At 52.9% G+C, this 22,512-nt stretch overlaps 1 protein-coding gene across 1 annotated transcript in view; it reads right to left on the bottom strand.

The window, feature by feature from the left end:
* The window catches only part of Itpkb (inositol-trisphosphate 3-kinase B), a 114,997-nt gene that overhangs the window by 4,143 nt on the left and 88,342 nt on the right, over positions 1 to 22,512 (bottom strand). The window contains exons 2-4 of the mRNA XM_004653258.2: positions 6,566 to 6,665; positions 4,882 to 5,095; positions 1,072 to 1,276 (exon numbers count right to left, since the gene is read on the bottom strand). Of these exons, the coding sequence (XP_004653315.2) occupies positions 1,072 to 1,276; positions 4,882 to 5,095; positions 6,566 to 6,665 (519 nt within the window). The remainder of the gene's footprint in view (positions 1 to 1,071; positions 1,277 to 4,881; positions 5,096 to 6,565; positions 6,666 to 22,512) is intronic.

The following is a 22,512-nucleotide window of genomic DNA, read 5'->3' as shown; positions in this document are numbered from 1 at the left end:
GGCATCTGGGTCAGCAATGGATGAGAACAGCCCAGAAGCATCCTCTGCTTTGCACAGGCATCAGGGGCTGAGTGAGAAGGATGGCCTTGCTTTCTGCCCAGTGGCCTGGCTCCTGGTCTATTGCGGGAAATGTCAGAGCATGCTGTTCACACAGACAGACAGACAGACGGGGGATACGGAGAAGGAAGGGAAGGAGGAAGACACAATTTGCAAAGCAGGAAGGCCATTTCAGAAGAGAAGAGAAGAGAAGAGAAGAGAAGAGAAGAGAAGAGAAGAGAAGAGAAGAGAAGAGAAGAGAAGGACAGATGGCTTTCTCCATCCCCAGCTCTGGAAGCTAGGAAGGAGCAAGTTAAGACGGCGGGTGACCATACACCTAATGCCATCTGAATGCAGGCCAGCGGGCACCTCCTCTCACTTTAGCTGTGGAATTAGGAGTCTCAGCTCCCCAGCCCCGGTTCCATGGGGGGAAAAGGGACAGGAAAACCAAAGAGAAGATCCGTGATCCCCCGAGGGAGACCAAAACCACCTTTCCCAGAGGGATGGCTACCTGAGACCCCGAAGGACCCATGTCCCTCTCAGCCCTGCTACTGGGCTGCTTTCCTGCAAGCCGAACAGCTAGGGGGATGTACAGGAGCCTGGAGATGGGAAGAGCCTGCTGAGACCCTTCTCGAAGGACTGGAAGAGGAAAGGAAAGAGCCTGGGGTCTCTGAAGGGCAGCTAGGGCCCCTCCTTGCCTGAACCTCAGTGGCAGCCGGTGAGCATCTTCCCCACAGCTGGGTCACCGGTTGGCTCCTGTGCCAGCTCCCCAATAGAGGGGCGGTATGCCTCCCCTGCTCCAAGGTCTGGGTCCCCTACACAGCCCAGCCTCCTGCACCTCAGGCTTCGGAACAGGCTGACATCCCCGGGGCCTGCGGACCACACCTGGGCCTGCACTGGGTGAGACTTGCGTCCTCTGAGTACACCAGGAGTAGCCAGGCGCCCTAGGCTGGGAGCTGGTGCGGTCTAAGGCTCCTATCGTCACTGAGAACTAAGGGGCCCCAGCGGCTTTGGGCCGCATCTCGCTGGTGTCACCTTGATGCCCTCGATCCTGAAGCCCAGGGTGGCCGTGGAGCTGATGGTCTCTCGCCACTGCATGTACCGCGGCTTGGTCACGGCTCGCTGGGCCTTTTCCTCCTCCGTGGGGGCCTCGGGGTCCACCTCAACCATCTTCTGGTACATGTCCTTCCGCAGGCTGGGTTTCTTCCGGGCCTTGGTGAGTTCCTCCTCCAGGTAGGTCCTGCATGGGAAATGAGGGACCTCCTGAGTGCTGGGGGCTGGGTGATGATTTCCTACAGCCCTGGACTGACAAGCGGATGAAGAGAGCTACATCTTCTGATCCCAGGGCCACCGTCAGGTCCAAGGGAGCCGTGTCTGGCTTGGGTTGACCAGAGATGGTGGCAGCCTCACTGCAACTCAGGACGTCGATTCTGGGACCCCCATGAAGGCCTGAACAGCTCAAGACGCCCCTCCCAGAGGACCCCTCCGGAGCCAACAGGGGGAAAGAGGCAGGATAGTCAGCAGTTTGTGGCAAAGAGAGAGGGCAGAGCTCCGTCCATAAAGTGAGGGCATGTGAAGCCAGCCTGTGGTTGGCTAGGAGGCCTGTTCGGCTGCCACCTCCCCCTTGTCCTCAGGCGGCCCTAGGTTTAAACTGCACCTCTGGCTTTTTGCAGAGGGGATGTTCTAAGCTCCAAGGTGGCCTCTGCAAGACACACACCAGGGAGGGTGCTCAGGGCTGTATGTCCCCCGAGACGTGCCTACAATCCCCCCCTCTCTACACACACCCTTTCCACACCAGTCCCCTTCATCCCTGAGTGCACAACATCGGAGAAAACGCACTCACTAAATTGCTTCATATGCTGCAGGTGGGGTTTGTGGGCTGAGCTGGTAAGGTCCCTGAACCCCTGGGGAGAAGTGATGGGCAGGGACAGACCAGGCCCGGAGCAGTTTGAGGTGCCCGGTAGGTGGCCCAGGACTGCAGGAATGCTCTCGGGGTCCCAGCCAAACTGGAGGAGTGACTCACCCCTTGACCCCTCTCCCCACGCACACACGGGGCTCAGATGCGGTGCAGGGCACTCAGTCAGCAGTCAGCTGCAGGATGGGGAAGTGGGTCCCCTGTGCCCTGCGTGGGCAGGAGCACGAGCTTCCTCAGAGGCACCCCCCCCCCCCCCGCGTTCCTGCCTACTCTTCCCGCCAGCCTGCACCTAGGCCCACGCAAACATGTGCCCATACACGCTCCCGCACCCAGCGCGCCCCTGTGCATGCGGGGTCAGGCCGCCAGGACAGGCGGTGCACGGACCCCGCGCTGGGGCGCTGGGGGGAAAGAGCTCCCCGCCTAACGCTGCGGAGGACACAGCGCACACAGGCCCGCGGGGCAGGCCGTGGCTCCACTTCTGCAAAAGGCTCCCGGTAACTCTTTCAACAGGCAGCAGACCCCAATATCAAAGCCGAATTCACATGGGCCTTTCTCCAAAGAGCCCCCCGCCCCCTCACCCCCACAGCTCCATCTGGGCAGAACTGCTTGCTCCCCAGAAGCAGGATGTTGGGGAGCGACTCCCCCCAAGGGCAGCCAGCTGGGCAGGGGGTGAGGACAGATCCACTACTGTTACCCAGCACCTAGTGACACCCCACTGCCTGTACCCGAGAGGGAGGGCCCAAGTTCTGCCCCGCACTGGGGAACAGAGATCTGCTCAACAATTTCTGGGGCCTAGAGAATAGATATGGGGGCAGAGCAGAGACTTGCTCCCCAGTCGCTGGACCCTGGATGAGAAGGTGACCCAAGATGAGATAAAAGGGGCTGCGGAGATGGCTTAACGGTTAAGGCGCTTGCCTGCAAAGCCAAAGGACCTCGGTTCAATTCCCCAGGACCCACATAAGCCAGATGCACAAGGGGGCGCACGCATCTGGAGTTCGTTTGCAGTGGCTGGAGGCCCTGGCGCACCCATTCTCTCTCTGTCTTTCTCTGCCTCTCTCAAATAAAAAATAAAATAAAATATGAGCTAAAGGAAGAGAGGTAGCAAGCCCATGGAGTGAGGGGATAACAAGGGGCAAACATAGGTCATGACCGCTTCACCAGGGCAGAGCGGCTGGACAGTGTGGCTGAAACAATGCAGTCAGTGAGTGCTCAGAGCTTAGGGTTCACGTGTGGGGTGCAGCTGCTTCTGGGGAGTCCTCCCCCTTCCCTACAGTGCGCCTTCCTCCCCACTCTTTCTGCCCCAGGTCCTGTCCAGGGAGAGGTCAAGTACGTCCTTCCAGAGAGGGGAGCCCTACTTGGGACAAGACACAGAATCAACCCGGAAGGATGGGGGTCCTCCCGGCTGCAGCTTCCAGAGAGCAGCCAGGCACGCGGGCGGGACAGGAGGTGTAGACCACCAGTCAGTGGTACAGCTGCATCTGTGGGGGCACCTGCAAGAGCGCTCAGTGGGGCAGAGCGTGCGTTCACCTCCCTCCCCGGGCACCCAGGCCGAGCCCTAGGTTGTCCACGTTGAAGAGCCAGCCCTCCCGCTGAGCGAGCGTGTCTTGGTACACTGAGGCAGGGTCTTCCGGGGACAGAACTAAGATGGGTGAAGAGCGGCAGCTACATACAGGGTGGCTTCAGGGACATGTTGCCTCTTCCCTGCCCACCCCAGCTCCCCGTGAGGCAGAGACAGGACCTTGGAAAGTGGGAGGAGACAGCCAGTGACAGATAGGAAATCAACTGCAAGGCTTGTGCTTCTCTGTGTCACTCCCCCCCAACCCCCAGTCCCTGTGGGGACAGGACAAGGGAACAGGGGCTAATTTCCGGACAGAACTCCCAGGAGGAGTGAGGACGAAAAGACAGGAAAACTGATTGGTTTGGCCCAATCTCTGTCAGACTGCCCCTTCTCCTTTCCTGTTTCCTTCTTTCCTTCCTTCCTCCCTGCCTGCCTGCTTCCTTCTCGTCTTCTTTCCCCCTTCCTTCATGCCTCTCTTCTCTCCTTCTTTCTTTTCTCTCCCCTCCCTCCCTCCTTCCCCGTTCTTCTCCCTCCCTCCCTTCCTCCTCTCGGAAGACATTGACTACTTGAACCATTCCGATCAGATACAGGCTTCGGAGCTCTTGGCGTAGGTGACTGCAAGTGGCATGGAGGAGCCGCTCTCCTGCCCAGCCAGGGTGTCTGAAGCCAGTGCGAGGCTCTCCGGGGTGAACATAGGCACAGGGTACTTCAGGGATCTGACAGCTTCCCAAGAGAGTACCACTCCCCTCCTCAGAGAAGAAGGGCCACGCAGCTAGCTCTCAGATGGACAGGCCAAAGTCTGAGAAGGGGTGTGACACCCCTGTGGCTTCAACAGGGGCTGAGAGTCTCAGGTCTCCCCTCCTCTCCCCTCCTGGGTCTTCCCCAGCCAGGCTCTCTGGGCAGATGCCAGGCTGCACCACGACCTGATAGTTGAGACCAATTCTGCCAGCCTATGGGGCTTAAGTCCAGGCTATAGAGCACCCTGCAAGGTCTGGAACCATCTGGGGCCTGGCTGCTATGGGATCCTCTACAGTTCCTGTACTCTGGTGACAAAAAAAAACCAGCGTGTTCTACAAGCCAGTTCTGTTTCCCTCCCCATTCCCATCTCCCCAGCAACTTACCTAACAGCAGGTCATCCTCTTGTTACCTCCCTACTAGCTGCTCGCCCTGTCCCTTGACCACTCCACCTGACCAGCCAACAGCTCTCTGCCTGCTTCCTGGGGGCCTTGGCACCCATCCACGGCTCCTCTTCTACCTCCCTCGGCTCGCCAGAAAAGGGACGAGGCTGGCAGGGTAAAGCCAGAGGCCCTGCGTTCCCTACATGGCCAGGCCCTGCTGGGACAGGCACAGGCTGCCAGGAAGCCTGATTTACCTGACGCCCATCTTGCAGTCCATCACGCAGGGCGAGTCGAAGTCCGCCAGCAGGTCGTCCATCTGGTTGTAACGCTCCCCGTCCTTCACCACGTCGCCGTGGTAGGCTGGCACGAAGGGCCTCAGCACGTCGGTCATCAGCCGGTCCAGGCAGCGCTGCTCTGACTCACAGTGCTTCTTCAGGATGCGGCCATTGGCGGCGGCCTTGAAGCTCCCTGAAGAGCGAGTAGGACGAGAAGGGTCTTGGTCCTCAGCTGCATCTGGAGAAGCTAGGGACCCACCCTGCCACGACAATCCCCTGGGGATAACACGGGGGGCTCTGCGGGGACAATGCGGCACTAGCTAAGCTTGGGGCTGAAGGTCTAACCGTGACTCTGATGTGGCCAGGTGCTTTAACGCAAGTGCCTTTGAGTTACTGGTCACTGGTCCCCACTCACTGACAGGCTATATTCATCTTCCCTGTCCCCAAACTCCTCACCGTCAGAGGGTCACAAAGGTTTTGTGTGACAGTTCTAACCCTTCTTCAATCCGAATGTGAGCTCCCCCACTCACACACACACAAACACACACACCCCGGTGGGTACCCCGGCCCTGCTCTGTGGACAGGCCAGTCGCCCTGGGTTTCAGGGGAAGGAGCTCTGATGGGACAGGACTCGAAACTGGGCTGAGAAAGATCTAGGGCTCGGGCTGCCTGGGTGGAGCTCCTTCAGAGTCACCCTACTTTTCTTTTTGGATTTTCGAGGTAGGGTCTCGCTCTAGCCCAGGCTGACCTGGAATTCACTATGGAGTCTCAGGGTGGCCTCGAACTCACGGCGATCCTCCTACCTCTGCCTCCCGAGTGCTGGGATTAAAGGCGTGCGCCACCACGCCCGGCTATTTGCTTTTATTTATTTATTTTTACCAAGAGTATTCATCCATGTCTTGAGATGGTCCAATGTGGTTGGGGATATAAGAGAAGTATCAGGCCCCAAGCTAGTGTGAAAAGAACCAGCAGGCTAATAATGACTTGGCTACAAAGGCCCAGTTCATTTGTGGCCACGAAAATGTCCCCAGAGAACGGGGGGGGGGGGGGGGGGGGCCGCGCCCGCAGGCGCCCGCGCGCCAAGGGGCCCCTGACCAACTCTGGGATTTTGGCTACAGATGTCCTATCACCTGTCACTGGTGGATGAGCCGGGTTCTACACCCTCACTCAGCTCCCCAGCTGACCCTGGCCCCCTCCCTGACCATCAGCACCCGGGCCCCCCCACCAGCTCCATCTCTTCCCTGGGCAGAAACGACATCTCTATAATGTCGTAGCCCTTAGGACCAGGGTGATGGGGGTGTGGAACAGGTGCCCAGTGGGGTGGGGTTAGCTCTGCCTTTTCTGCGGCAAGGTGACAAGAGTAGATAGAGACACTTCATCTGCTTTCGTGAGCAAAAGCTGCGGGAGGTCAGGAAGAGGCTGGCGGGGGCAGCGGGGAGATGCGTGGGTCCTGGGAGGCAGGGCGGCAAGAACAACGTTCATCCTCTTCTACGAGGCACTGTCGAGGCCACGCCTCGTGCCACGGTGGCTGCGCCGTCAGACTAGTAAGTCTCCCAAAGCCGTTCAGACGCTGGTGTCCCCTGGGAGCACCCAGGGCTCATCTCTCTCCCGTGTTCACGGGACACTCCCCCGTCCCCCCCCCCCCCAGAAGAGCCCCGTCTACCTGCATGGCCTGCCAGCTGGATCCAGGGGTACTTCTTCCTGAAGGACATGACAAACGGGGACCAGTGCACCATGTTTTTTATCTTTCTCCATGACTTGCTCTAGAAACAAGCAAACGAGAGCGCGCTGCGTTACAAGGACAACCGCCACCTTCTGATTAGGGCGCATCCGAAGCAAGGTTAACTTCGTATCCACGGCCGCAAGGCCTGAGGAGCTTTGAACACGGCACGGGCACGCTATGTGGGCTCCAAGCACCTTCTCAGTTTTGTGGCTGGTACGCAAGTCATAGGTGGCCTTGCCCCAGTTTGCAGACAGACCGAGAAAGATGCTTAGGAGACGTCCAGGGGCAACTTGGGGGCAGGGAAAGGCGGTGCCAAAATGCTCCCAGCCCAGTGCCCCCTCCCTCACGCAAGTCTCTTCCCCAGCTGGGAACAAAACACTGCCTTCATCATGCAGCCTCGACAGGCATCAGTCTCCTTAGCCGTCTACTGAAGGATGGACCGCTGCTCCGCCAGGCTCCTGGGACTGATGGACACTAGGATTTTGGAAAAGGACTTCCCTCTTGCCCAGAGCAATGAGAGGGACCACAGTAACCAAGCTGAAGGCGTCACAGCACATTTGATTTGTGGATGTTAAGATCAGTGAGCGCGGACAGAGGAAGGTCCACTTGGAGGGTCCACGTGTAAATGACTGCTGGAGGCCAGACAGGGTGATGCATACCTGCAAGCCCAGCTGCTCAAAAGGCTGAGGTGGGGATTCAGCAGTTGAAGGTACTTCCTTACAAAACTTATCAACCTACGTTCAATCCCTTCAGACCCATGTAAATCTGGGCACAAAGTAGTACAGACAGACCTTGTCTCAGAGGTCATCCTCCGGGACTCAAGTAGTATTCACACGCATGCACGCGCGCGCGCGCACACACACACACACACACAATTCTTTTCTTCGGTTTTTTTTTTTTTTTAAAGAAGCTGGGCTGGAGAGATGGCTTAGCTGTTAAGCGCTTGCCTGTGAAGCCTAAAGACCCTGGTTCGAAGCTCCATTCCCCAGATGCACAAGGGGGCGCATGCATTTGGAGTTCATTTGCAGTGGCTGGAGGCCCTCGTGTGCCCATTCTCTCTCTACCTGCCTCTTTCTCTCTCTCTGTCACTCTCAAATAAATAAATTAAAAGAAAAACAAAAAAACAATAGTTTAAAAAAGAGGCTTTGGGGCTGGGGAGATGGCTCAGCTCTTAAAAGCACTTGCTTGCAAAGTCTGATGGCCTAGGTTCAGTTCCCCAGTACCCAGGTAAAAACCAGATGCATAAAGTGGTACATATGGCTGGACTTCAGATTGCAGTGGCAAGAGTTCCTGGCACACCCATACTCGTTCTCTCTCTCAAATCAATAAATAAAAATATTTTGTCGACGTTATTTTAAAAAAGAAAAGAGGCTAATATCAGGAAGCCCACAAGTTTGAAATCAGCCTGGATGATCAGTAAGACCGCAACTCAATTCAAAACAAAGCAAAACAAAAACCCACACACAAACCTGAAAAAAAAAAAAAGGCAAAAATAAACCCAGAGGGCTACTAAAAGGAGGGTGCTGGGGGCTGCCCAGCAGAGGCAGCTGGGGACAGACTTGAGAGGACACTATGGCAGCCGGTCCTGGGATCACTGGAACCCGGTCTGCAGGCACAGATCTGGAAGCAATGGGAGGTGAGCGTGGGAAGGTGTGAGCGGATGAGCGGAGATAAGCAGGAGGTGAGCGAGCGAGCAGGACATGTGCACAGGAGTTGAGCGTAAACAGGCGCTGAAGGGCTGTGGATGGCAGCAACTGCAGTCTGAAAGGTAGCTAGCCTGGCCCTGGGCAAAGGGATGGGGGTTCTCCCAGGTAGCAGCCTCCGAATTTAAGGGGGTCTCAAAGCCCCTCCACAGCTGAACTCTGAGGAGAGGGAAATTTTCTCTTTGGCTTCCCCTTTCCCACACTGCCTCCACGTGGAGGTATCTCTTCACCATGAGCCCAGGCCCCATGGCCAAAGCCAGAGTCTCACCACAGCAAGACTGGAATATTCCGCTGGGGAGGAGCTCCGTGCATTTGCCTCGGAGACACTGGCACTCTGGCTGGGCAACGGACCCAGGGTTTCACCGGGGCTTTTAAGCAACAGCGCTCAGGCAGTGCCAGGGCAAACAGCAAACCGAAAAGGCACTTTCCAGGGCCAAGAAGCTGTGGGGTTGGGTGGGGGGGAGGCACCCACATCCTTGCCTGGAGGAGCAGAAGCATCAAAACACAGAATCAGACCCTTCTGGGGAGCACAGTATCCCCTGAGCAGCCCGACCCCCTCCAAGGAGAAGCAGCTTTCCAGGCCTGGGACAGGGGAGAAAGCTAATGATCTCGAAGAAGGAATCCTCTTCCCCCACCTACAGCAGATGACAAGGGAGGAAATGAGGGTCGCCCCCAAACCCAAAGGAACTCCATCAAGAGCCGGACAGTTCCACCCTGGTCTCCCTGGGGAGATTCTGTCTGAAATTAGACCACCCAAACCTGGGCTTCCCAAGCAGCCTTCAGCGGGTCTCCTGGGCTACCAATCATCAGAATGTCTCCACACGGACCCTCCCTGAGTGTCCCCAACGCTCCAAATGCATGACAGGTCCCTTGGCATCTATGTGTGGCAGGTCCTCCTGGGTGACTCCGAGGTGTCTAGCTCACCAATTGTGTCCAGACCCATTGGGACACATTGCTGTTACACTCACAGACTTGGGTCTGCCTCCCCAGCGATGAGCCTGGTGGCACTCCAGAGATGTTGAGCGTGACAGTGCAGGGGACCCACTGCCAGTTGGCATGGCTTCTGTCATGTCCCTCCCCCCACCAACACACACACACATCAGGGGATGGCAGGTTCATTTCAGTGGACATGCAAACACAGACTCCAATCCCAGCTAGTGGGGTGGGCAGGGCCCATGTGTTTATTTCTAACTGCCCCCACTCAGCTCGCACTGTGTGACAGAAGCTGACATGCCCAGCACAGTCTTCCTGGGCTTCACCACCCTTTCCACCCCCACCTCCCACCTCCGGCCTTGGGTAGAAATGACCCACTGTCCAGAAGGGCTGCCCAAGCCCTTGCTGGACCCAAAGGGAGGGAGCCAGGGCAGAGTCTTCAATCCTGAGTGCCTGTGTAGGCCGTTCTCCAAGCCTCCGAGGATGTAGATGGTTCCTGGTATATGCCACCCTCTGGTTGCCTCTCCCGGACAGGCTACCGGGCATCACCCCCAAGTGCAGCCTGGGTCTTCCTTAAAGTGGATGGAAGAGAAATGGTAGGCACAGGGGCAGGAGAAGTCAGGGAGCCCCTAGCACAGGCTGTGGGGATGCAGGGCTTCTTACGGTGTTACTAGCGATCATTGGTGGGGGGGGGGGTCACAAAATGGAAATGAGCTGGGTGAGATGGCACACGCCTTGGGTGGAAGGATTTTCAAGGCCAGCCCTGGCACTACAGAGTGAGATCCAGGTCATCCTGGGCTGCAGTGAGACTCTATCCTGAAAACAAGCTGCCGACCCTCCCCCACCCCCCCCAAAATAAAGGGAAGCTTTGTCTAAAACATGCTAAGACTGAGGGGTCAGGAAAGGCAAGCAGGTGACCCTTTGTGTCCAGGCTGGCATGGGCTCTGCTGCATTGCTCACGAGGACCATCAGCAGCCTCCGGCCTTGACCTCAGCACAGCCATACCCGGGATGTCACTGAGATGCTGGCCTCCCCGAGGCAGCCACTCCAGCTCAAAGACAGACCCACGACAGCTCTCGGACCCCTCCTCCAGCGTCTGTTCACTGATTCAGTCAGGCAGTCAGCAGTCAGGCCTGGCGCCCACCACATGACGGGTGAAGGGCTGCAGTGGCAGGTTGCCCTTTCCCCCACCTGATGCTTTCTAAACACTCTGCCTGGACCTCACGGTGAGGATCCATAAATTCTCTTTCTTTTTATATTTATTTACTTTTTTTTTATGTTTGCACAATGGAACACTCAGGAGCCATAGATTTGTTACTAGAAAAACTTCAGTGACAGGGAGGGGATACCTTCCAGTGAGTTGTTGGCCAGGGAGGTCCCTGATGCCCTCAAAGCACCACAGGCCATTGCTGAGGCCCTTGGTTTCCCACCAGGAATAGATGGTAAGACCCTATTGCTGAAGACTCCACATAGTTGGGCTGCAAGGCCACTGAGAAATCCTGCTGGAACTGAGCTGATAACCTCCTCCATGTAGACCAGCTGACAGAAAGCTGGAAAAAGCTATACTGCATGCAGTTCAATGGGAGAGAGAGAAATCACCAGTGATGATACTCAACAGTGGACACTGCAAGCCTTATATTTGCCAATGGGTGCTATAGTGGCATGTCTATTATTGGGGAAACCAACAGCCCTCTAATTGGATTGGAGGCCCTCTCCATGGGAGGGAATACATCCCTGATACTGAATACCTACAGCAGGGGTAGTCATGAGCTCTAGAAGTGTAACAGTCTGCTGCTGTCTGGCTAAATTTATACACTATGCTCATTAAACTGCCCAGTGAGCACTTCTCTTAATGTTCATACCCTTATATTAATGCTACTCTCACTTTTTTGTTAGAGAACTTTCTCTTTTCAGATGGCAGTGGCCTTGAGATGACTCAGAAGGCATCATGGTGCTGGAAAGAAGTGACAGAAGTGCTCAGTACTGCAATGTCTCTATCACACCTTCCAAGGCTCAGGATCCATTGCAGAAGAGGTGGCAGAAAGAATGTAAGAGCCAAAGGAAGGGTAGGACTCCTTACAACGTGCTCCTCTAGACACAAAAGGGCCTGGATATCCATGACTTCACAGTGCTTGACACTACCTATACAAGACCATCATAATAGGAGGAAAAGATGGTGACATCAAAATAAAAGAGAGACTGATTGAGAGGGGGAGGTGACATGATGGAGGGTGGAGGTTCAAAGGGGAAAGTGGGGGTAGGGAGGGCATTACCATGGGACATTGTTTACAATCATGGAAGCTGTTAACTATAAAAACTTAAAAAATTAAAAAATATTTTATTTTTATTTATTTATTTCAGAGAGAGATACAGAAATAGATAGACAGGGGAAGAGAGAGAATGAGCATGCCAGGGCCTCCAGCCACTGCAAACAAACTCCAGATGCGTGCGCCCCCTTGCACATTTGACTAAGTGGGTTCAGGGGAGTCAAACATGGGTCCTTTGGTTTTGCAGGCAAGCGCCATAACTGCTAAGCCATCTCTCCAGCCCCATCTATTCTCTTTCTAAAGGCCGGGTGACAGAGCGGAGCACCAGCAGGCTTTGGAATCAGGTGGGGCCCCTGCTCTTGCCAAGCCACACTGTGGTCCACGTGGCAAGCCCAGTCCCCATCTCTTACTGGGCACCCATGAGGTTCCATGCCATAGCACTCTGCCTGTGGCCAGAGCCAAGCAAATCACAAGTGTGCTCACTTTGTGTTTATGTCTGCACCCTTTTTCTTATTTAGTGTGTGTACGTACGTACATGTGATCGGGTGCTGAGGGCATGTGTTTGCATGCCACAGTGCCCATGGAGAGGCCAGAGGGCAACCTGTCAGACCTCACCTTCTGCCTCATTGAAGGCAGGGTTTCTAGTCGTTTACCACTCTGTTCTCAAGCTTCCAGGACACGTTCCTGCCTCTGCCTCCCTTCTCACAGTAGATGAGCAGAATTACAGAAGCCCACCTCACCACAGCTTCTGTCTTTTAGTGAGTTTTGGGGATCCAAACTCAGGTACTTAAGAGTTATGCAGCAAGTACTCTTTTTTTTTTTTTTTTAGTTTTTCAAGGTAGGGTCTCACTCTAGCCCAGGCTGACCTGGAATTCACTATGGTGTCTCAGGGTAGCCTCGAACTCACGGCGATCCTCCTACCTCTGCCTCCCGAGTGCTGGGATTAAAGGCGTGCGCCACCACGCCCGGCTCGCAGCAAGTACTTTTAACCACTGAGTAATCTCCCCAGCCCCATGTATCCTTTTTTTTTTTTTAAATTTTTCTTCCAAAAAATCCAACAGGAACTTCCAGAGGGCCAGAGGGTACCCGGGTGGCCATCAGATGAGCCAATGTGTGATGAATTGCTTACAACGCCCTGTCCTCAGGCCTATAGTGCTGGGTACTTGACACCGGAGGGAAGAGTCTGAACTCCAGGAGCCCAGGTTATCCCCAGTTCCTGGTTCAAGCACTTGGGAAGGAATGGATCTCCAAAGGGCCCACTTCACTCACACGGAACCCTATTTTCAGGGTCAAAAGTAAGAGTGCAGCCAGACATGGTGGCACACACATTTAATCCCAGCACTCGGGAGGCAGAGGTAGGAGGATCGCCGTGAGTTCAAGGCCACCCTGAGACTACATAGTGAATTCCAGGTCAGCCTGGACCAGAGTGAAACCCTACCTCAAAATGCCCCCCAAAAAGAGTTCCCAACAAACTCCATTCCATAGGGACTTACACTTGTTACAGCCTTCCCTATCTGGCCTATGCCTCCAGCTTGGTACTTTCCCCCCAATATTTCATTCAATAGCTTGATGGCTTGGCTTCGATGTTTAAATAACTGTAAAGGCTTCCCCTCCCTTTGGTGGTTGAGAGCAAGAGCGCAGACATGTCTAAAACATCAGAAAAGGAAAATGATCATGATTCCCCCGGAACGATCCTGGGAGACTGGTGCTTGATTGTGCACACGCCCATGTGCACACGTGTGAGCAAGTCACGTGATGAGAGCCTTCCGCGTTGATAGATATGACGCTAACACGACACAGAAGCCTCACAGCACTAATCAGTTGTGCCCATTTTTGCTCAGGTGTTAAATAATTTGTCCGAGGCCACACAGCTTCCAGGTCTACGCAATTGAATTCCCAAGGTTTTGTTTCAGCCAACAGGATGCTCGGGTGGAGGTAGGGCGGGGGGGGGGGGGAGTGCTCATCTGTCCCCCAGTTATAAAACAGCCACACACAAACAGCAAGTGCTTTGTCACAAGAGTGACCTTTCAGACGGGGGAGGCCTGAATAGAGACCTGCCCTCCCCTCCCTCGGAGGGAGTCCCAGGCCTGTTCCCAGAAGGTTCTGGCTGGCATACACTCAGGGAAAGCATGTTAAACAAAGCACTGAAAGTGGATGGGGAAGGTTCATTTTGTGTCAAAGCTTCTATTTGCCTCTTACAAAAGTCAGAGTGAAAGTCACTGGGTTTTCCATGTTTGGAAAAATGTTTTTCCCCCTTTCCCTCCTTCTTTTGGTCTTTGTTTAAAAAAAAAAAAAAAAAGCAGCTAGGGTTTCCCTAGTGATCGGTGCCACCCTCTCTGGGGGAAAGCCCAGTGCTTCTCCCAGGCTTCAAGGCCAACTTTGTTCATTGTGCTTCCCTGGCAGCAGCTCTGGGAGGGTGGAGGCAGGTAGGGTGCTCAACGCTCCTTCCTGGAGCCTGGTTAGAAAGTGCACCTGCTACCAAGGCCAGCAAGCTGGGCTCCAGGAGGATGGAAGGCCTTTCAAAACCAAGACACCTGGGCTGGAGAGATCGTCCAGCAGTTAAGGCACTTGCCTGAGAAGCCTAAGGACCCAGGTTCAATTCCCCAGGACCCATGTAAGCCAGATGCACAGAGTGGTGCATGCACCTGGAGTTCATTTGCAGTGGCTGGAGACCCTGGTGCGCCCATTGTCTCTATCTGTTCCCCTCTAATAAATGAACAAAATTAAAAAAGATAAAAAACTAAGTCAAGACACCAAGCCTGTATTTAAGACTGTTTCTCCCATGTACAAACAAGGTTGTCAACCCCCCACCCGCAGGTCAAGTTAAGAAGACCTGGGCTGGAGAGATGGCTTAGTGGTTAAGCGCTTGCCTGTGAAGCCTAAGGACCCTGGTTCGAGGCTCGATTCCCCAGGACCCACATTACCCAGATGCACAAGAGAGCGCATGCGTCTGGAGTTCGTTTGCAGTGGCTGGAGGCCCTGGCGCACCCATTCACTCTCTCTCTATCTGCCTCTTTTTCTCTCTGTCTGTCGCTCTCAAGTAAATAAAATAAATATGAACAAAAAAATTTAAAAAAAGAAAAGAAGACCTGAGGCAACAGTTGTACTCACGTTCACCCAGCTTGGCCCTTGTTATCCCCACAAGGGGGCGGCTTAGAGCTGCCTTCAAGGCGGCACACCTGTCAGTTAGTTAGTTACCCTTTCCCACCTGGCCTTTGAGGCCTAGCTGCACAGGGGTTCAAACTTTCTCTGAGAGCCGCGGGATGGTTGATGTGAAGGTTAAACATCTTGTATCCAAGATCGTTGGGAAAAGAAGTGCTTTGGACTTGTTTGTTTTTTAAGTTCTGGAGTATTTACACATACATCACGAGGTTATCTTGGGGTTAGGACACGTTTAAACATGCCATTCCTTTCTGCTTCTTACACAACTTGTTCACGTAGCCTTAAGGTAACCCTATATAATATTTTTAGCACGCTTGCAGTTGACTGTCTCTGACCCAGGTGAGGTCAGGTGTAAAAATTTTCCACTTGTGTCATCCATGTTGGTGCTTACGATGTTTTGGCATTTGTGCCCGTTTGGACTTTGGATCTGGTGATTCCAGATGCTCGGCCTGTATGCCCCTCAGAATCAGCTGCTGGCTGGGGGCAGGAGAGCAAGGATTGGTAGTCTTTACAGCCCCGGCCCCTGCAGGCCAGGAACCCTGGCTACCTCGGGGATGAGAGACACAGACACGATGTCTGTAAGTACGTCTGGCTTCTCTGTGTCTTCCGGGCCACCAGGACTGCTATGCTCCGGGAGTGTGATATGTGGAGTCGGAGGGTCGAGGTCCTGTTTTCAAGTGGGAGCACCAAATACAACATTCATGCCCTGGCTGGAGGACAGCTCCTTGGTCAGTCCAAGAAGCAAATTCTACCAGAGCCAGGACACCCCTGCATAGCTGCTCAGCCAGTCCCTCATGTTTAATTGCCCTCTCCCCTTTTTTCTATTGTAACTTAAAGGGCCCACTTCCTGGCCAAAGGTAGTGCCCACACTGGCACCTAGGGGGCTCCATCAGCCACTCTCCCTCCTCCACTATCATCCAAAACCCTGCAGGGAGGTCACCCTAGACAGAGCTTGCAGGGACAAGTCTTCCCCAGAGGAGTTCCACCAACGTTCCCTAATCGCCCACGGGAGATCCACCAAGGACACAACACAAGATCACCGTGGATAAGCAGGCCATCTTCTTGTCCCACACCTGCCCACTTCCAGGGTGAGCAGCTCTTATCTAAAATTTCTCAGAGGGCTGTTAAGCTGTTAAGGCGCTTGCATGCAAAGCCAAAGGACCCAAGTTTGATTCTCCAAGACCCACGAGAAGCCAGATGCACAAGGTGGCGCATGCATCTGGAGTTTGTTTGCAGCGGCGAGAGGCCCTGGTGCGCCCATTCTCTCTCCCTCTCAACCTGCCTCTTTCTCGCTCTCTCATAATTAAATAAATAAAATTGCTTGCAAGTAGAAAAGGCTTCAGATGTCAGGCAGCCACCATATACAGTCAGAACACCGGAGACAGTGGCAAGAAAGTTTCTCCCACTAGATACTGCCTCAGATCTGCTTTCCTTTCCCAGCCTGACTTTCCACCAGAACTGTCATCAATCTCTTAGCAAACCAGTGTGGGTTTTTTGTTTTTTTTCTTTTTTCGTTTCCCTAGAACAAAGGTGTCCTTCACCCAAAATGGAAATGTTCTTGGACCTTCCTGTCAGGCAATGTCAGCAATGGCTGTCTCTAGTGAGAAGGTCACCAGAGCATCTATTCTCTCCTCCAGAACTAAAAATAATGGTGGGTGAAGAAGAGGTGAATGAGGAAGGAGGGGAGGACGAGGGGTGGCGGATGGGGAAATGCCCGGCTGCACACAGAGCCCTGCACCAGGAGTCAGCAGCCATGGTCCTCCTGCCGCAGAGGGGCCCTGAGGGAAGCAACAATCGGCGGAAACAAGGAGTGGCAGGCAGGAAGAGCGGAGAGGGGCTCGCTCCTCTCCAGGCCCACTTCCTCATGGAAAAAGGCAGAGGACAAAGCTAGGCCTTTCCTCTGGGAAAGGGCGCCAGGCGCTGAGGCTGCTCCAGCAGCCCACACCAGGCCCCTCCCTCCCTTGTCTCCCCAGAGATTTTATTTTTACTTTGGTAAATGCAAAAAAAAACAAGGCCCAGTTACAGAGGATGGAAATTTACTGAGGGCCCTCACTGGTCAGCAGACAATGGACTGAGCACTTGGAGTCTTGGGATGGGGCGGGGGGGGGGGTCGCTAATCTATCGGCCAGGATAGAGGGTCCCTCTTAAGGAGGGCTCACCAGCCTACGGCCTACAGTGTGTAATCCTTCCTCCCTGGCCACTGCTTAATGTGACCTAAGGCCTGGCAGGTATGAGGTGGAGCCATAGCTGTTCTAGAAGCTGTCATGATCAGCTCACATGTGTATAGAGCCTCCTACAGCCAAACATGGTGCTAGGTATTTGAAATGTACAAAGGATGTATGATAAGGTTATTATTATCAACCTATTACAAAAGTACTCTTGTGAATCATGGAAAATGTTAATAAAAATTAAAAAAAAAAAACCAGGCCAAAAAAAAAGTACTCTTGTGACTCCATTTTACAGATGAGATCACTGAGGCACACAGATTGGACAACTTGCTCAAGGTTTCTATAGATGCTAAGTAGCAATGCTGGGATTTAAATCCAGGCAAGTTAGTCCAGGGACCAAGCTCTGAATCACTGTACTAGGCTGCCTTCCTTCTTGTCCTTTGTAGCATTTAACTTTCTAACCAAATAAACCTTGGGTTTAGATTCTATGGGTCCTGGTTGGTGCTATTTGAAAGTTATCAGACCTCTGTGGACTTCAGTTTCCTCCACCTCTGCAAAATGGTAATGCTACCTGCCCTCTGGCTTGTTCTCAGGTGAAACTGAACTTTGCATATGCAAGGTCTGCTTCTCAGACGGGGGACTGCTCAACTGTCTTTGCTGTCGGAGGCCCAGAAGGTCTGCAGAGGATGAAACCCAGGGGAGGCAGCTATGGGCTGGCTCAGCAGGGATTAGCAGCAGCATCTGACCTCTTCCTACACCTCACTCCCAGCCAGAGCCCCACTTTTCTACAAGCACAACAGAATGGAGCAGAGCGGAGGCTTGCCTTAAACAGTCCTTCCCCAACTCCACGATGCCCCTAACTGCTTCTACACCAGGTGTGTGTTCACAGACCCTAACGGGAATGGCAGAGAGCCACCTTGGTTCCCACCGTAAGCCTGCCATGAGCCCTTCTGCTGATGCCCACAGAGACAAGGCCAAGGCAGCAGGACACAAGGCCCACAGGTGGCCATATGTGCACACAGACAGCTTTATCGCGGGCTACAAGATGACATTTAGAAAGCCAGGCATCTGAAAGGAAGTTTTCAGCAGAATGCGGAAGGATCTCAGATGTCACCTTGGCTCCCACAAAGCAGCTTGCTAAAGGAAACCAGGCTCTGAGCTAGGGACTCCATAATGCTCCCTTAATACTCAGATCCTCCAAGATGGAAAACGTTCACATTACAAAAGCCCAGCGACACAGGTGGACAAGTAGAAAGAATAAGAGTTCTACGTCCACCTTGCAAAAAGTTTACCCTCATAGGCCATAAATACCCATGCACAAAACACTGCCTTTTAAGCTTCTTCTGGCAAGGGAGAGACTGTGTGAAAGAGACCTGGCTTTGGGCAAGGGTGGGGGGGGGGTTGCCCTGGACTCACTCAAAAGTTTTGGGAACTCCCACCTAAGGAATTTGGAACAAGGAAACTTTTCAGGAAGGGCTTGAGGACCACATGAGCGCTTACAAGCCGTATCACATAGTTAGCTATATTTAGAAAATTATTTTCAAGCAAGATACACTGGAGCAATTCATAGTTCTGAGATAGTACTGATTTGCCTGCGGCTAATGACGCTCAGCACATGGTGGTGCAGACTTGCTGAGAACAAGACCGCCCCCCCCACACACACCCACCCCCGCCGCCCCCCCGCCGCCCCAGCTGCCTTCCGAAGAAACTTCTGCAGCCATGTCCCAAGCACAGGCCTACGTGTGGCTCCCAAGTGCACCCTGAGTCACCCACCCGCTTCCCTCTCTGGGCTGGCTTGGGGCTGTTCAGGCCAGAACAGCAACTTAGCAGCCATCCATCTGTTCACGTGCAGCCCGCTGGAGGCACAGGAAATGGGCTGCCCAAAAGGCGCCCCAGCAAACCCCTGAGTATGAGCAAGACGCAGAAGCCTTAGAACGTGGCTGGCGACGGGGTCAGCCTGACGTCTGTGGGTATGTGTGATTTTCATAGAGTCTGACTCATCACCCTTTTCCCATGCATCTGCCAACTGCAGGCCCGGCTCTGGTGGCACTACTTAGCCCTTTGCCCTGCAGTGTAAGGATCTCGGCATCCCCAGAAAGAGAGGCGGACTTGCCTTCCTTTTCCGGAGAAGCAAGCAGGGACGCTTCCCCATCTTGGGCCAGCGTCCCATCAGAACAGACACAAGGATCTGTGCCCACCTGTTGCTAGGGTCTCCCACCCAGTGGGGCAGGGATGCCCCACCGGTATTTTCTTCACTTTTTGCTTTAGGATACAGTGTCTGAGATATCACAGTGCAGCTCTTGGGACCATGGCCATGACAGGGAAGCAAAAACAAGCAGCTCAGTAGCCCCCAAGTTCGCCAGCCGTGTGTTCTATAGGTCTTGGAGAGTGGCCTACACCAACCCCCCCCCCACCTCAATACACACCCACCCTTGCCCGCACAGCTTGCAGGACGTTCCTGGGTCTCTTTCTTGGACCATCTCATCCCCTTTGGTGGAAGAACTTGGTCTACTCTCTGCAGACTGAGTTTAGGCCTCACCCAGCAAGAGGCCCCCAGACCCCTGAGGCAGGATTTGAATGCACATTGCCTTTAATGATCTAGGAAGACGGGGTGCCTTTCGTAATGTCGGCTGGGCAGGGTTCTTGTCCTGGGAGATGACAGAACAGCTTCTGGCCTCTGACTTTAGATGAAGCCCGAGAATGGTCTAGAACAAACAGAATGCCCCTGGGCCTCTGGTCCCATAGCAAAGGGCTCCCCCCACTGTGACCAGAGCCCTCTTGCAAGCTGGGCCCCTTAAGAGGTCTCTGGGGACAGCCTGCATTTAGGAACTGTAACATCATTTCAAGGGAACAGATCCAACTGGTTGATTAATTCTCCTTTACTTTTGATGCTATTCTTAGGGCACATCTGTCTCTGAGTGAAGTCACCAAGGAAAAACCTCAGCAGAGGAAAATATTTTCGAGCAGTCGTCATTTTAATCTTCGGAAAAGGAAGCGAGTCAATAAACTACCAGAGAACACCAGAATTCAGGGTGGCCCAGGCGAAAAGCGTGGGTCTTCACGCTCTGTCCTCTTCCCTTTCCCCAGATTTAGCTTTTCACTCTCCTTTCCCCAACACAAAAGCCAGCCAGCCACATTCTCTCCAAGCCTGACTCCAGAAGATAGCCCTGTTAATGACAAGTAGCCAGGTGATGTAGGACAGAGCTTCCCCACCAGTGGCCAACAGACTTAACTTGTCCGCTTCAGTTTACATTTTTCCTAAATTAACTGCCAACATTCCAAAATCAGATTTCACATGTAAGCCCAGATTCCCAATGTCTCTTTGACACACTTGGTCTGCAGTACTGGTAGTATGCATGGTTTGGGGCTCAGTAGCAGCAAGATTGGGATGGGGTGCTATTTTTACCTATCACCTGCCTTTGATGATCTAGGAAGAGAGGATTAACCCATGTGAAAGTACCAGGAAAGCCCAATGCCCTTGGCTGTGACTGTGTCGATGTGGCCAAGGCATCTACTTGGCTGGGCACTTCGTCCATCCGCAAGCAGATGAAAACACTTGGCCATGCACGGCTCTTATTCTGTAGGGAGGTGAGGCAGGAAGACAGGGGAAGAACTTGAGGAACTGAAGGAAACATCACACGGGTGGTATATGGCCGCGCAGATGCAGATGCAGAGAATAAACAGCAGGTAGAACTGGCCTCTTGGATTGGATTATTCAGGGAGCGGACAGGGGAACATATACCAGAGGCATCAGAGATGACCAAAGAAATCAGAAACCGAAGATGCCTGTTTCCGAGGGGAAGGGATCACAGCTACACACAGCCTGTTGCCGACAGACTGTGCCCAGCAAGGGAGTTAGGACTGGAGATGCCTGGCATCTGAGACTGCCCACCAAGGTCCAACCCGGGTGAGGAGACACTTGGGGCAGCCTCAGAGGTGGCCCAGGAGAAAGCCAGATATCTTGGCCATAAAATTCTATATTTAAAAATGCAAATGATGGGGCTGGAGAGATGGCTTAGCGGTTAAGCATTTACCTGTGAAGCCTAAGGACCCCAGTTCGAGGCTCGATTCCCCAGAACCCATGTAAACCAGATGCACAAGGTAGTGCAAGGTGGCAGTGGCTGGAGACCCTGGCACACCCATTCTCTCTCTCTCTCCCTCCCTCTCTGTAATAAATCAATTATTTTTTTTAAAAAATGACCTTTTTTGCCAGCATCAGGGATCAAAAGAGTGCCCTGTGGTGAATACTTACCACTTGGCTACACCCCTAGCCCTCAACTTTTAATAATGCAAGTGAATTTTTGTTTGGTTGGTTTTTTTTGGTTTTTCGAGGTAGGGTCTCACTCTAGCTGAGGCTGACCTGGAATTAACTATGGAGTCTCAGGGTGGCTTTGAACTCACAGTGATTGCTCCTACCTCTGCCTCCCAAGTGCTGGGATTAAAGGAGTGCGCCACCATGCCCGGCATGTTTGATAACCTTGATGAAATAAAGACAATGATGGTACTGTGATTTCTACAATGTACTGTGACCAGAGACCTTTGTGACTTCCTGTCAAATTTTTATGTTTAGAATTTATCTCGGGGGCTGGAGGGATGGCTTAGCAATTAAAGCACTTGCCTGCAAAGCCAAAGGACCCCTGTTCGGTTCCCCAGGACCCTCATAAAGCCAAATACACTAGGTGGCACATGCGTCTGGAGTTTGTTTGCAGTGCCTGAATGCCCTGGTACGCCCATATTCACTCCCTGTGCCTCATTCTGTCTGGGCTACAGCAAGCCCCAACCTCAAAAAAAAAAAAAAAAAAAAAAAAATATATATATATATATATATATATATATATATATATCTCATATATAATTATATTGATTTTGTTTGTAATTTTGATTATAAACATATATATATTGGTTATAAATATATATATACGTATATATATATATGGTTTTCTTAAAAATATGTTGTATTTTTATTTATTTATTTGAGGGAGAGTGAGGAAGAAACAGAGCCAGGCATAGTGGCCTATAATCCCAGCATTTGAGAGGCAGAGTTAGGAGAATTGCTGTGAGTTCAAGGCTACCCTGAGTCTACGTAGTGAGTTCCAGGTCAGCCTGGGCTAGAGTGAAACCCTACCTCAAAAAAAAAAAAAAACAAAACAAAAAAAGGGCTGGAGAGATGGCTTAGTGGTTAAGTGCTTGCCTGTGGAGCCTAAGGACCCTTGTTGGAGGCTCGATTCCCCAGTACCCACATAAGCCAGATGTACAAGGTGGCACATGCATCTGGAGTTCGTTTGTACTGGCTGGAGGCCATGGTGTGCCCATTCTCTCTTTCTCTCTCTGCCTCTTTCTCTCTCTCTGTCTGTCATTTTCAAATAAACAAGTTAAAAACAATAATAATAATAATAATAGGCAGATAGAGACAGAATGGATGTGCCAGGGCCTCCAACCACTGCAAACAAACTCCAGATGCATGTGCCACCTTGTGCATCTGGCTTACGTGGGTCCTGGGGAATCAAACTTGGGTCCTTTGGCTTTGCAGGCAAGCACCTTAATTGCTAAGCCATCTTGCCAGCCCATTTTAAAAAATATATTTATTTACTTTATTCATTTATTTATGAGAAAGAGAGAATTGATGTGCCAGGGCCGCTAGCCACTGCAAATGA

This window comes from Jaculus jaculus, chromosome 1 (genome assembly GCF_020740685.1).
Source record: "Jaculus jaculus isolate mJacJac1 chromosome 1, mJacJac1.mat.Y.cur, whole genome shotgun sequence".
Classification (NCBI taxonomy): Eukaryota; Metazoa; Chordata; class Mammalia; order Rodentia; family Dipodidae; genus Jaculus; species Jaculus jaculus.
Note: the sequence above shows the minus strand (reverse complement) of the source record. Positions and strands in the feature narration are given on the sequence as shown.